We start from the raw sequence: 14,318 nt of genomic DNA, 5'->3' as shown, positions 1-14,318 counted from the left end.
AGATTGATGAGTGTAACGTATAACATTTCATAAGAGATTGGTCGACATTAAAACATTCGCATGAAACTCCAAATGTGATAATTTTAATCAACTCGGATAACGATTTCATCAAAATTAATGACACTTGATGAACAAAGCATCCTAACACACTCAAAATAAATTCAAAGCAAATCTCACATTAAATGCAAAGCAAAAACATGTTGAAATCAAATGATACCGCTTGGGTCGCCTCCCAAGGTAACACAGTTTAATGTTCCCGTCCAGACATAAGATCAAATTAATCCTAATTTTTTCTTCTAGGGTCAATTTCATTTCATCAATCCCTAATCAATCGCCCAATTTTTTGTTTATCCTGAGATTTTCATTATATCCTCAAATTTTAAAATTTTTTGCAACTTCTCAATCTTTATTCAATAACAGTCTTTCCGATAATATGCATGGGGTTGATTCATATTATCATTCATAAGGGTGTTTTTATATCATAAACATTACGAATTAACTCCCTTTTTTGCAGATCAATATTTTCCTCACTAGTTGTAAGAAATTATTTCCCAAGAGGTGAACCAGTATTTTCTAAATATGTTATTGGTTGGATTCTCATTGGTTTTTTAGACTCAAGATCTAGCTTTATATGACTACTCTTCTACCTGTGACTATCTTTTAATTCCTTTCCAGAGCTAAGTTTCACAACCTGCACTTACTCTTTAGCTCCTTCCTTAGAATCATTTCGGTGTTATTAAGAATTACTAGATAGAATCTATTGGGGTTCATTGTTTAAAAGTTAGATAACTAATCAAATTGATTTTGTAGATTTCTCATGGTTGCAATTTGACTTTGTAACTGATTCTTCCAACTACAAATTCATTTCCCTAAATTGGGGGTTATAAGTGAATCCACATGGTAAGTTCTAAGGTGGTTATTGCTATGATTGTTCCAATTTTAGGAATGGCTTGGGCGTTCCCCCACCATTGGTTTCTTACACTTAAGTTATTATTTTTTCAATTGAAGTTTGGATAGCTCATCCAGTTTGGATTGTAGGTGTTGGAATAGGGGTTTTTGAACTTAGTTTCTATAACATCCCGGGAAACGATGGTACAATCTCCTACTAATCTGTGAGCTATATCTTGTCATTGGGTAGGGATTCTGTTACTTATTTTATTTTTAAGTTGTATACTCTCTTCGACATGTTAGTAATTTGTGAGACTAGTATAGTCAACACATCAATCTTATGCTCACTGGCTATCTTTTTAGGGGTAATTCTCTGAGCTGCCTATTAAAATTTGTTTGTGGCCATCTCCTCAATCAGTGATTAGTCTTCTTTAAATGATCTTGGTATAATTGGAGCCCCAACTGTAGCATCTATCACAAACTCATTGTAAAATGTTTCGATTATCAACCAATTAGGTAGGACATTGTGTTGGCACTCTCTAAATAGTTATTTTAACCTCCCCCAAGCTTTGTAATTGTTATCACCATATAATTGGGTGAAAGACATGATGTCCTTCCTATGTTTGACAATCTTGAAGGGAGGAAATTTTTGGGCAAAAAAATTTTGGGTTAGGTTGCTCTAAATAGTGATCGATCCTTGTGCTCAGAGTATAACCACCTATTTGTTTTATTTTGAAGTGAGAAAGAGGATAATCTTAATCTAACGTCATCGTTGGACACACTACTAAACTTAAAAGTGACACAATTCTAAGAAACTAGCCTAATAAAGGTATGGATATTCTGTGGTGATCCCATAAATTAGTTGGTTTGAATCATCAAGATAAATTTTATTTAAATTCAAATGCAGTGCTTCTATGGTTGAGTATTCAAAATTCTTGTGAATTCTTGTTATTAATGGAATTACATACTCTTTTAAGAGGTTTCATGTAATCTTCTTGAGGTTTTGCCATCTCTAAGTGCATCTTTTTAAGTTTTTAAAATTTTCAAAGTTTTTTCAAGTTTTTTTTTTTCAACTTCAAGGTAAATGACAATAGTTCGTCTTAATTATTCGTATGTATGCAGTAATAAGTGTGAACGGTAACCCTATTCTAAAATAGGAAATATGAAAAAAAAATAACAGGTAAAAGAGGAAAAAAAACAAAGGGATAACACAACACCTGAATATAAAAGATGTTGTCATCGGAGCTGAAATTTATATGCAAATGATTTTTTTTTGGATTTTCGTATTTTCACAAAGGGATAACACAACACCTGAATATAAAAGATGCTGTCATCGGAGCTGAAATTTATATGCAAATGATTCTTTTTTGGATTTTCGTATTTTCTTAAAAGCAAGAATAGAGTTAAATTAAAAAAAAAAAGCAAATAAAAACGGGAAATAATTTCAATCTAAACTTTATGTGTTTCAACTAAAATTCACCTTAAAAAAAAAAAACTCGTTTCCCTGTTAACGACACAAAAAACTTGATGTCCAAAATCTGAGGCAAAATGGTCAATCGCGTAAATATCCATGTTGATCAAGTAATATATAGATAAAGTATGTGTAATGATCCCACGAGGAAAATTATTAAAATATTTTTAACATGAGAAGTTCATGTTTACTAAATCGCCAAGCCTTATTTGAAAGTTCAGTTTGCATATATGAAAGTTCTAAAATCCTAATGCAAAAAGAAGAAAAGTAAACTAGTTTTTTGTGAAGTTTTTCAGGGATGAAAAATTCATACTCCTATGACACCGGTCAAGTGTATTCTCAAAATTTTTTCTATGAAACCCACGCCTTTTTTGACAACCAGGTACAAAATTCTCCTTAGCTTATATTTAAATCACAAGAAGATTTCGAAATATATTACTGCCAAGGGGAATTAACTATACAATGTTTTCCAGGAATCCTCTAGTCCCCTATCAAAGTTACACATTACTAATAACATTGTCTATTTCATTGGGTTATTATGTGTTAACATACTTATTTTCTAGACGACAATTATAGTTCCTAGATCATAAAAGATTTTAACTTTCAATATAGTCAGATTAGAAATAAATTAAGACTGAAAAGTTAACACATCAATATTGGAATTCCAAGCATAAAAATGCGTCTATGGAATGAAATACATGGTATAAAAGAACGAGAAATTCACTTACTTTACATCACAAGTTTATGAGAATGATATTAACTACAGTGCATTAGAAAAAAAAAATGAAAACTGTTATTGCGAGTATAAAAAAGAAACAATGCAATAAGTATAAAAAATTTAAACCCTAACCAATCTCTCCTTGCAATTCACATTGATCCTCTACGTTCAATACACACTTTTTATAGGTCTCCTTTATACCATTTAATCTCTCCTTGCAATTCACATTGATCCTCTACGTTACACACTTTTTATAGGTCTCCTTTATACCATTACACTCAATCTCTGTTCACATCTCCAAACTTAAAATAAACAACCGTAGTAATCTTCCTCAAGGAAAGTCATTGGTGAAAACGCTGGTGGTGACAAAGTCTATTAAAATATGTAGAGAAGCATCCTCCACAATGTCCAAGAGTGCCTTAGGTCATGCCCTAATTCTTTCTATATAGCTCTTGCCAAAAATTCCATGAAAAACTTGCCAATTCAAGCTTAGGTTGTAGCTAGCGTAATCACATCTGCAACAAGTGTAGTTACGCTAGGACATGGAGTAATTACGCCGTCTCAATAGAGGACCCAACGTAATTACGCCAAGGGTTGTACACTGACCCTCTAAGTTGGGCAATTTAGTGTTTTGGCTCTGCGAAGTGTTGAGTACCTTTGGAATCTGTAAAATACCACCAAAATATTTCATAAGCATAAAATTATGATAATAAAGAGGAAAATATGATGTTTAAAGGAGAGAAATCATGTAAATTTATCTCGTATCAATTTTCTAGCTCAAAAATGGAAGACTACGCATTGGACTTCATCTATGTAAAAGGAGCTTCTTGTCATTATTTTTTAAAGTTTCTCTAGTCTTAGTAAGAGATGGATTATCATGTGGGTAAAACTTGGAAAATCAAGAAAAGTAATAGGAGAGAAATGTTTGCTGAAAATATCTTTATAAAATGGGAAACACATGAATAAGATCGTCTTTCTAATGAAAAATTGTGGTATTACAAGTAACTGAGTGAATGAAAATTTTTTCATTCTACCATTTAGAACATTTTGAAGAAAAAAAAAGAATCATTGTTCTCATTGATATACCATTTTTCCATGGAGATGCTAATAATTTTTTTTCTTGTTGATTTTATCATAGAGCCATTTTTTCCTTTTCATATGTATTTTCTACTAAGGCTTCAATTTTATCATGCATCTGTATGACCTTAAAATTTTCAGGTTTAGATTAGAGATATGTTTTGTTTTTTTCCATTTTTTTTTTGCGAGGTTGAGCTTTCCAATCTGTCTGTTTGGCACCCTGATTTTGTTCATTAATGCTTTTTCTTGCATTTGAGAGCATATTTTATAACCATTTGTACAAAACTGTTGATTTTCAGAGAAACGAATGAAAATTTTGCATATTGGACTTATAAGCTGAAAATTAGTGCGTTTAAAGAAGATTTTATTATACCAATTTGGAAAGTTATCATTAATTAGTAGAAATGAAAAATTGATAAGTTTTAGCAAATGTTTCATTTTCTTCATTCTTAGACCAAAAAAACTTATTCAACATTGGGAGATCAATTTTATTAAATTTGCGAATAATTTCTATGAAAATATTTGTGGGATCTTGGAACTATACCATAAGTTCTCCCATTTGTGTAAAGATTCTCATTAAAATATCTACGAAGGATCCAATTAGAAGGCGTTTTTAAACTGAGCAGTAGTAACTCTATCCTTGAAGCTAGATTTATCTCTTGGCTTGCAAGGATCATAAATAATATTTTGAACAAACTGTAAATGAGAATTGAGGAGAATAGCAATTAACTAAGTGTGAATGGAGAAGTTTGGAATATCCAAGTAGTTATAGTTTCTCCCATAAATAATACAACCAACGTTCCATCCATTATCATCGTGAATTTTTCAATTGTCAGTTTCAAAATCTCCATTAGATTTGAGAATAAGGGATGCATTAGTTTAGTTTCTGGAGATAGATAATATGAAGTTGATCTTGCATAATTGCGTATAATATCACTCTTCTTGTGATTTTAGAGTAAATTCCTCTGAAATTTCATGAACCAAACATCATTTAACGAATAAGGATGCTGAATATTTAAGTAACCCAACAAAATAGTTCTTAAGAATTTAACCAAGAAGAGTTTTTATCATGGTTGAAGGTAATTCTATAGCCAACATCAAGGATTGCTGAATATGTAAGTACACATTAACGGTGAGGGAGCCAAAATCTTAGAAAAATTATTAGCAGCATAAATTTTTGCCTCTATACTGTAAAAAGGTGCCAATGATTTTTTTTTAATTGTTAATCCATATCAATAATTTGATCTTATTATTATTATTATTATGATTATTTTTGTAAAGAAAGACTGACAAAGCGCACTGTAATGGCATCATGTTCAGAGTTGTCAAACTTAGACAAAACAGATAGGATAATGACATTGAATTATTTGAGTAGGTTTACAAATAATTACCTGAAATGTGGTATTTATTCTGACAAGATTTGCTTACTCTGTAAAATTTTTGGTACATATTAGCAGAATTTGAGATTGACATTAGTTACATGGTGACGCACAATCTTGTTAATGGGTTAAATGGAAAAATAAATATTACTAAGATTGCTATAACTAGAAGCACACACCATCTTGCAATTTGTGTTGAGATTAAGATAAAATTAGCTAAAAAAATTATGTTCTTGAAACCTTTTCATTTCTATCATCACCTAAAGTTTGTAGACAGTTGTGAATGTTTACAGTGCTTTATCAAGTGAAAGTTAAGGCTCTGGCTTGAAATGATGTACTTGTGAATTTATTGATAAGATGAAATATGATGCAATTCCCTATCATATGCTCATTAGCTTTTGAGCCTTGGTTTGGTACAATATTCTGATAATTCAAGTTGAACTTTGGCATTGAAAAAAAAAGAACTCTAGCATGAAAGTTTCGGATGTTGGAAGTACACTGGTGTGAATGTTTCCTAGGAAACAAGTATTTAGGGAACTCACAATCTGTAATCTTAAAGTTGTTATCCGTGTTTAGCATGTGTGTGTGTATATGCACTATTCTTGATAAATTTTGTAAACAATGTGTTGCGGACTAAATACTGCACTTCATGTTTTAGTATTTGCTGGGCATGAATGCATTGTTTAGCCTTTTTTTAGTCGTATGATTACAAATTCAGGTTCTGCGGTAATTTCAGCATTAACAATTTTTTTCATTTATCTAATGGTGATGATACCTTATCCTTCATTCCTGTAGGAAGCTCTTCATAAGGACTTTGGGGTAAAAGTTGGTGATATGCTTTGGAAATACTGCAGAGGAATTGATGATCGGAAAGTTGAAGTTCTAAAGGTTTGTAATGGAGCTTTAAACTTAGTTGACTGTGTTTCTTTTGTTCTGGAAATCATGATTTTAAATTTTTTTTTCTTCTCTTGACATTTATCTGAAATAGCAAAATAATTTAGTGGTTGTAACAATTCATTGCCCCCACATTTTCCTGGTGGCAATATTTTTAATTTATATAAAAAAAGTAAAATCTTTTATACATCCATTGTATTATTAACTGTAGGCATATTTTTAATTTATATAAAAAAAGTAAAATCTTTTGTACATCCATTGTATTATTAACTGTAGGCACAGATAGCTATTTATTATAAGAAGGTATAAAAGGTCGTGCAAGATTTGTGAGAAGCGGCGAATCTGTGATCCTTGGCTATATATTGTTTTCTGGTAAAGGTAGATGCAGAGCATACAAAATTTTCCTTTATTTTCTTTGATTTCCTGGAAACGTTTTTTGGCTTTCTACTTCCTACACTTTACAATTTACAGATTTGGCTCTTCATTGTTCTGATGACCTGAAGGCCAAAAGATGCCAACAAATTCTTAAATATTCATTTTGCTGCATTATAATGATGAAAATGTTATGAACCTTAAATTTGATTCATGTGTTGGTCTCGTCAAGTTGTATTGCATGCCTTGGGAACCTTCATGCTTCTGACATCCTCGATGCCAAGCAGTTTATGCTCATTCTATCTTTGTAAATAACTTTACATACTATGTGGGCACTTCACGGCATGAAATTTAGCTTGACCGCTCTGTAGTATGTGATATCTCTTACTTGTGTTTCTGTGGCTGCATGTGCAGGTATTGTCTTCCAATTGAAACATTTGGACATAAGCGAACTTATTGCTTTTTAAACCAGTAATTAATATCCAGCATATGCGAGGCAGAATTTTATTTTATTTTTTTAAATTTTTTTTGAGGGTGTGGCTGAATTAATAAGAATAGGCTTAGGGAGAGTTATTTTAGGGCTGTGAAGAAATGGTTTATGCATGCTCAATTAAGGGTCAAATTCTAGAAGATATATTGATAAGATGTGGATTCAATTTTTTGTTAAACCATGAGAAAAAGGGCAGACCAACGATTGCATTGATAGAAATTGTACAAAAAAATATTCAAGCAAAATAGGTTAATGCCATGCAAGACTCAGTGAGGGCAAACGAGAAGTAAAGATTTATAAAAAGTCTACTTCAAGCGATAGAAATTAACCTACTGATGATGATGATAATATTTATTTATTTATTTTCTCGATTCTTAAATTCAAAAATGATCAAGGGGTCTCCATATTATGCTGTTAAATCTGCTGATTATTTCATTTGAAGGATGTTCTTTTTCTGAGAAACTTGTTTGTTAGGGGGATATGTTCCTGTTTGGATTGTGTGATAGATTTGTTCTTGGTCTTACTGCATGCAATTTCTTTTAATCACGTTCATTTTTTTTAATTTAGTTTTTATTCATTTATATTTGACTTATTTCACAGGAAACAAAATCTATTGGTGCTGAGGTGAACTGGGGGGTTAGATTTCGTAACACCATGGATGTGGGTATCTGTTTGAATATAAGAATAATTTATTGTTATCCAACAATTTTTATAAACTACTTTTTATACTGCTATTTTAGTGTGAACATTTTCTTGACAACCTTTCGAAGGAGGTAGCTTCCCGCCTTCGAGAATGTGGTGTGGTTGCACGCACTGTCAATCTTAAGGTACTTTATTTTGTTCTGTTAGAAATTATTTTATAATAGTTTCGAGCTTTATCTGGTATATGATTATTGTTAAAGATTCCTGGACCAGATTGCTGGGTTTAATTATTTTTTATGATACTTTAATACGTGAGATTAAATTTAGTAAAATGTGGTTTTCTACATATGTATACCTTGCTCAGGTAAAAAAGAGAAGAAAAGGTGCAAAAGAGCCTGCAAAATTTATGGGATGTGGTGACTGTGAAAATCTGAGTCGCTCTATGACGGTATTCACAAAATAATTTATCTTTATCATTATCAACATGATCACAATTTTTTTTAGTTTGTCAACATGATCACAATTTTTTTGGTTTGGATTTAAGACTCATCATCCTCCATTTCTATTGAGCATTGATTGAGCTGTAAAAATTATTTTTGTAGAAACTTTTTGTGCAACTTTATCTAATATTCAGGGCATTCGTATACATACCACCAAATTCCTGCTTATTTACATATCTGACACCTAAACATTTTTTTTTACATTTATACCATCCAAATCATTCATATCATATAAAAAATAACAGCATTTTAACTTCTAAAATGTGAAATGCCTCTTTTCATGTATAGATAAGGTGATATGTATGTAGAAATTTAAGTTTAGATGTTAGATATGTAAATACCTAAGAATTGAGTGGTTTGTATGTAAATCTTTCTTAATATCATGGCAGGTCTATCAGTCTATGCTGTCCTTCCATATTATCTACCTATTGATACATCTTCTCCTTTCTATTTTTCTATGCTATTGATGCCTTATACAATTCATGCCAATTACTAAGATTAGAAATTTATTTCCCGTAGCGGAAGAAATCCTTTTCATTTTTTACTTCATTACATTTTGATAGCTTCCCGTTGCTACGGATGATGCAACCTTGATACGAAGGATAGCAAAGCAAATTTTTTCTTCATATCACCTTGGTAAGTTACGATTGAACATTGTCATTGTGTTTTATGACTTTTTTTATCTGTGTTGCAACAAAACGGTTATCCTTCTACATAACTAGGAGGTTGTATTTTTCTCTTATACCAATCAGAGGGAAACTGTTGTGAGTTATGTGTAATTAAAGGGTTTTATTGGGTTTATTTGTCAAATATTGCAACACTTATTTAAACACTTATGTATGAAATAGCAAGTTTTTTAAGAGCAATCAATTCTTTACAGTATCAGAGCCTAACAGCCTGTATTGGGGCTGATCGGCTTGCATCATCGATCATCGTGAGCAGCGTTTTCATCACGTCTTCAAGACGAATTAGTCGCGATCAAAGCTAACTAGGACGGGCGGCCTGTTCATCTTCAAAACCGTTGCTGTGAGGGATCGGCGTTGCTTCCCTCACTAGCTACTTTGTGGGTTGTGGCATACCCGTGCGAGAGAGCAGATGATGAGAAAGATGGGAGCTTTGCGGAAGAAGGAAGTTTTGAAGCCTTTGCGCCGTGCGATCTTGTCCAGTCGGTGTTCTTCCCGAGCGCAGTAATGGAAGAGAGGAGTTTCTAAGGTCTTTGCACATTCGATTGATCCCGAGCGGAGAAGGAGCCCCCATATCTTCGAGAAGGGAAACTGGCTATTCAATCATTGCTTTCCAGTGAGCCCTAATCGCAACAACTAAGAGCTTTGAAGCGATTCCTTCATTTGCTACGAAGCAAAGGAGATGTGCAAATTCCTGCATGTGTAGGAACAGGGAGGTTCAAGCTGCTTCATGTGGAATAGAATCTGGCAAGGGTTTCAGATCAGACCATACAAAGTAAAGAATAGTTATGTGGGGGATGTTAGGTGATGGAGATATTATGAGAGCTAAAAGATTGGAATGGGGAAGATTGATCCTGAAGTTCTGAAAGCATTGGTCGAGCTCATACAGGGAGCTAGTGTCTCGATGGATGCCATTACCTAAACATGTGCTCCAGTTCAGCCTTGTGGACTTTCAGGAATGCAATCCGCTTTGGCTGCCTCGCGTTCGGTAGGAAAAATGCTCAGGGGGAGACCCGTAGGTGTCACAACGACGGAGAAGTGGGGCACCTAAGCAAAACATGTAAATCTACCCAAGGAGAAAGACAAGAAGACATGGCCATTCTAGAGGATGTGATTGTAATAGTGGGGGCCAATGGGGTAAAAGAGGGGGTTATTGGGCAAGTTTGATGGTAGTGGAGAATGTGAGAGAGACAACGGTAAACTTTACCGATTAGGATCATGAGTTACTAGAGATGTTAAAGAGAAAACAGAGAGCGACATGTTATATCACTCGGGATGCATCCACCTTATCGTTATCTAAGGGAAACATTGCTAGTTATGCTACTCAACCAAAGGTGCCCGTGATACATACGCTCTTGCCTCTTTATCCACCATAAGTTCACTAGAATGGATAATAGATTTTGGTTCATCTCGACATGTGACGAGTGTCACTAGTGAGTTTTGTTCCTATATGGACTTAGTTGTCGCATAGAGCATTTAGACCGCTGATGGGGTATAACACAGCCTATGTTTGTTAATGATACAATGAGGTGTACCAACTGTAAGACTCTGTTCAATATTTTGAATGCTCGTTATTTATCTGGAAATACTTGATGAAACAGAAGAGTAAGGTGGTTGCTTGCTTTTAAGATTTCCACGAAACAATCCATACCAATAAGAGGCATTTGTGAAGGCATTGAGAACTAATAATGAGACATAAAATATCAACAAAACATTTGGGGACTACTGTCAACTCAAAGGATGCAACATCATACCACACACCCAAACACTCCAGCACAGAATGGAGTAGCAAAGATGTTCAACATCTTCTAGAGGTAGCCCAAAGCATGATGATGATAATGAATCTCCCTCAATATTTATGAGGGCAAACAATGTTGACAACCGTTCAATTAATTAACAGGATGCCCTCAAGTGTGTTGGAGTGGAAATCTTCTTGTCAGATATTGAAAGGAAGCAATAATGAAATCCTTCTATTGATGGTATTTGGATGTGTTTGCTTTGTGAAAGACATCAGACCATCTGTAAGGAAGTTAGATCCTAGAACTATGAAATGTATGTTCGTTAGTTATTTTGTTTTAAGAAGGGCTATGTCTATTAAAACCCGATTGAGAAAACTCTTTGCGAGTATGAATGTGTCATTTAGAGAGTTTGAATCATACTAGACTCTGGAGGTGAATTCTTCCTTTCAGTGACTCAACATATGCTGGAGATATGAGACAACAGAGAGTGAGTAGTAGTGGTGCAAGTGGGATCAATGCCATGTCTTGTGATATGGGATGATGAACTGAGAGACAAAAATCGAGGAGATTGACCCAAAGGTGGTGGAATTCAGGCTAGAGTTGAGCTAAGGGTGTATACATAGAGGAAGAAGAAACTGAGGGATTAAAGTCTGCAGTGCCAACAAGTCTTTTGTCCCGATCTTCCCCACCCCTTGAGACACCTACACCATCCACCTTTGATTCAAAACTGCCAACGTTAAGGAAGATCTCTCGCAACAATGCGAGACATTCTCATAATTGTTTTGGGTGGGAACTTGACATTACGAACTTTTTTTCTTATTCTAAAATCTCATATTTGCATGGAACATTCATTGCATCATTGGACTCTCTATATCAAAGTGTTGGCTATTTGCATGGAACATTCATTGCATCATTGGACTCTGTCTCTATATCAAAATGTTGGTGGATTGCTAAAGAGGATCTCAATTGGGAAGCGATGATGAATGAAGAGCTTCTAGTTTTTGATAAAAACTGAACATGAGAGATTGTACCATAATCAATAGAGAATAAGGGAGTTAGATGCAAATGGATTTTCACGACAAAACAAAATTTATAAGGGAAGGTAGAGAGGTGTAATACAAAACTAATGGCAAAATAATACAATCAGACTGATGTTATTGACTACGATGAAACCTTAACACCTGTTGTAAAGATGAGCACGACGAGGACACCGACTTCTCTGCTATTGAATGGTGGATGAAGACCCCACCAAGTGGATTATGGAGAACTACTGGGGGAGGTATACGGAGATACCATCAGGATTCAGTACATACTAGACAGTGGGCAAGGTGTGGGGGCTCATTAAGTCACTGTATGGCTTGAAGCAGTCTTATCGAGTTTGGTTTGATAAGTCTAGAATGTAAATGGTTGATATGGGATATCAGCAGATTAACGCAAACCACACGGTATTCTTTTGACAACATGAATGTCACACTATCATACTTGCTATGTATGTGGATGAGATAATTATCACTGGTGATAATGAGACAGAAATTGCTCAACTTTAAGAGAATATTGGGGAAATAGTTTGAGGTAAAGAATCTGGGATAACTGAGATACTTTTTTTGAAATTGAAGTAGCTCATGAATTTGATGGGATGATTCTATCTGAGAAAAAAAAAAATTATTGTATCTTTTCATGGAGATAGACATGCTGGGTTGCTAATAAGCAGTCTCTTTCATTGATCGGAAGGTTAAGCTCAGTACAAAGGAAAATGGATCAATTGATCGTGAGATGTACTAGAGGCTAGTAGGCCGCCTGATCTATCTGTGCCACGCTCTACCTGATATCTCTTTTGTTGTAACTGTGGTGAGCAGCTTCATCCATGATTCAAGGAAGGGTCATATGGATGTAGTGTATCAAATTCTGAGATATGAAGGTTGCACCAGGGAAATTGTTGAGATTCAGGAAGAATGTGCATGTAAATATTGAGGACTTTTATGATTCTGACTGTGCAAGCCTTGCTGATGACATATGATCCACATTAGGATACTCTATGTTTGTAGGTGGCAACTTTGTCTTGTGGAAGAGTAAGAAATAGTCAGTTATAGCAAGATCAACAACAAAGGCATAATACAAGACCATAATATTAGGAGTTGCTGAGTTGATGTGGCTGAAAATCTTGTTGGTTGAACTCAAAGTTGATCAGGGGACTCAAATGAAGTTGTGGTATGACAAGACAATCAGCATTGCTAACAACCCAGTGCAATGATAGAACTAAACATGTGGGTATTGATAGATTCTTCATCATGGAGAATCTGGATAACGAATTGTTGGAACTAAGTCATGTAGCTACTAAAGAGAAGGTGGTTAACTGCCTTACTAAAGGACTTAGTTCAGTGGAGTTAGCTAGATTTTGTGACAAGATGGACTTAGTAAATATCTTTTGCCCATCTTGTGGGGAGTGTTGTGAGTTATGTATAATTAGAGGGTGGTTTTTTTGGGTTTATTTGTTGAACATTGTAATGCCTATTTAAACACATATATTGAATTAAATAGTAAGCTTTTCGAGAGCAATCAATTCTTTAAAAGCTAGGTAGAGGCTTTGTATGTGTCGGTCTTATAAGAGATTAGATTTATTTTGTAGGAGGATTTGGTCTTTTAATGGAACTAATTCCATGCTTTAACAATAGTAAACTTTTTAGATGCACGATAATTCATTGTTTAAGGAGTGATTATATCAATGGAATGATTAGAGGATGTTTGATAAAGGTAATGTAATTGATAAAATCTTGAGTGTTTTGGATGTGTATGATGAATGATAGAAAATGTGCTGTTAGCTGATTAGTTGAAGTTAGTATCGGAGGATTAGAATGTTAAAGTGTTAAACTTATGATAATACAAGTAGAAGTTATTTAAAATAATTTTGAAAAGTAGATTTAACTCCTCATACAATAGGAATAAATGGAAAATTAGTATTAGTAATGCCGATACCAAATACTTGGGATGAGACTAACGATGGTGTTGCATTTGTAGTTTGCAATTTTGTTTTCAAATATGCTAATAGTTTTTTACCTTTTTCTGTGAACTTGAAAATTCCTATCTCTTTTGTTTGTGAACATGAAGATTCCAATTTCTGTTGTGTTCATATTCTGGACTAAAGTAAGATAGAAACAATTTGCTTTAGACTTCATTCTTAGAGGAATATAATTAAAAATCGTAGATGTTGCAAATATATTATTTATTATCTTGATATTGAGCTCCTCGTGAGAGCTGTGAAGTCCAAGATATATCGAAAGATCTTGCAATCTAGGTTTTGAGGCAGATTATAATGTGTTACTATAGGTGGGTTTGTTAACTTCCCAAAAAATGCTACATCTTTATATTAATATCTTATATGGAGCCTTCATTTTGAATCAGGATCTTAGTTGTTTACTTTTTTTTTTTGTTTTTGCTTTGGTTTTTTTTTTTGGATTTTTTTTCTGC

At 33.8% G+C, this 14,318-nt stretch overlaps 1 protein-coding gene across 4 annotated transcripts in view; it reads left to right on the top strand.

The window, feature by feature from the left end:
- LOC110022247 (DNA repair protein REV1) overlaps positions 1-14,318 on the top strand; it is a 181,257-nt gene that overhangs the window by 106,837 nt on the left and 60,102 nt on the right. For all 4 annotated transcript variants that reach the window (XM_020721107.1, XM_020721093.1, XM_020721101.1 and 1 more), the window contains exons 11-15: positions 6,329-6,421; positions 7,890-7,949; positions 8,030-8,116; positions 8,296-8,379; positions 8,995-9,067. In XM_020721107.1, coding sequence (XP_020576766.1) covers positions 6,329-6,421; positions 7,890-7,949; positions 8,030-8,116; positions 8,296-8,379; positions 8,995-9,067 — 397 coding nt within the window. The remainder of the gene's footprint in view (positions 1-6,328; positions 6,422-7,889; positions 7,950-8,029; positions 8,117-8,295; positions 8,380-8,994; positions 9,068-14,318) is intronic.

The sequence above is a fragment of the Phalaenopsis equestris genome, unplaced genomic scaffold, assembly GCF_001263595.1.
Source record: "Phalaenopsis equestris unplaced genomic scaffold, ASM126359v1 Scaffold000002, whole genome shotgun sequence".
Classification (NCBI taxonomy): Eukaryota; Viridiplantae; Streptophyta; class Magnoliopsida; order Asparagales; family Orchidaceae; genus Phalaenopsis; species Phalaenopsis equestris.
The sequence above is the reverse complement of the archived record's forward strand: the minus strand, read 5'-3'. Positions and strand labels throughout refer to the sequence as shown.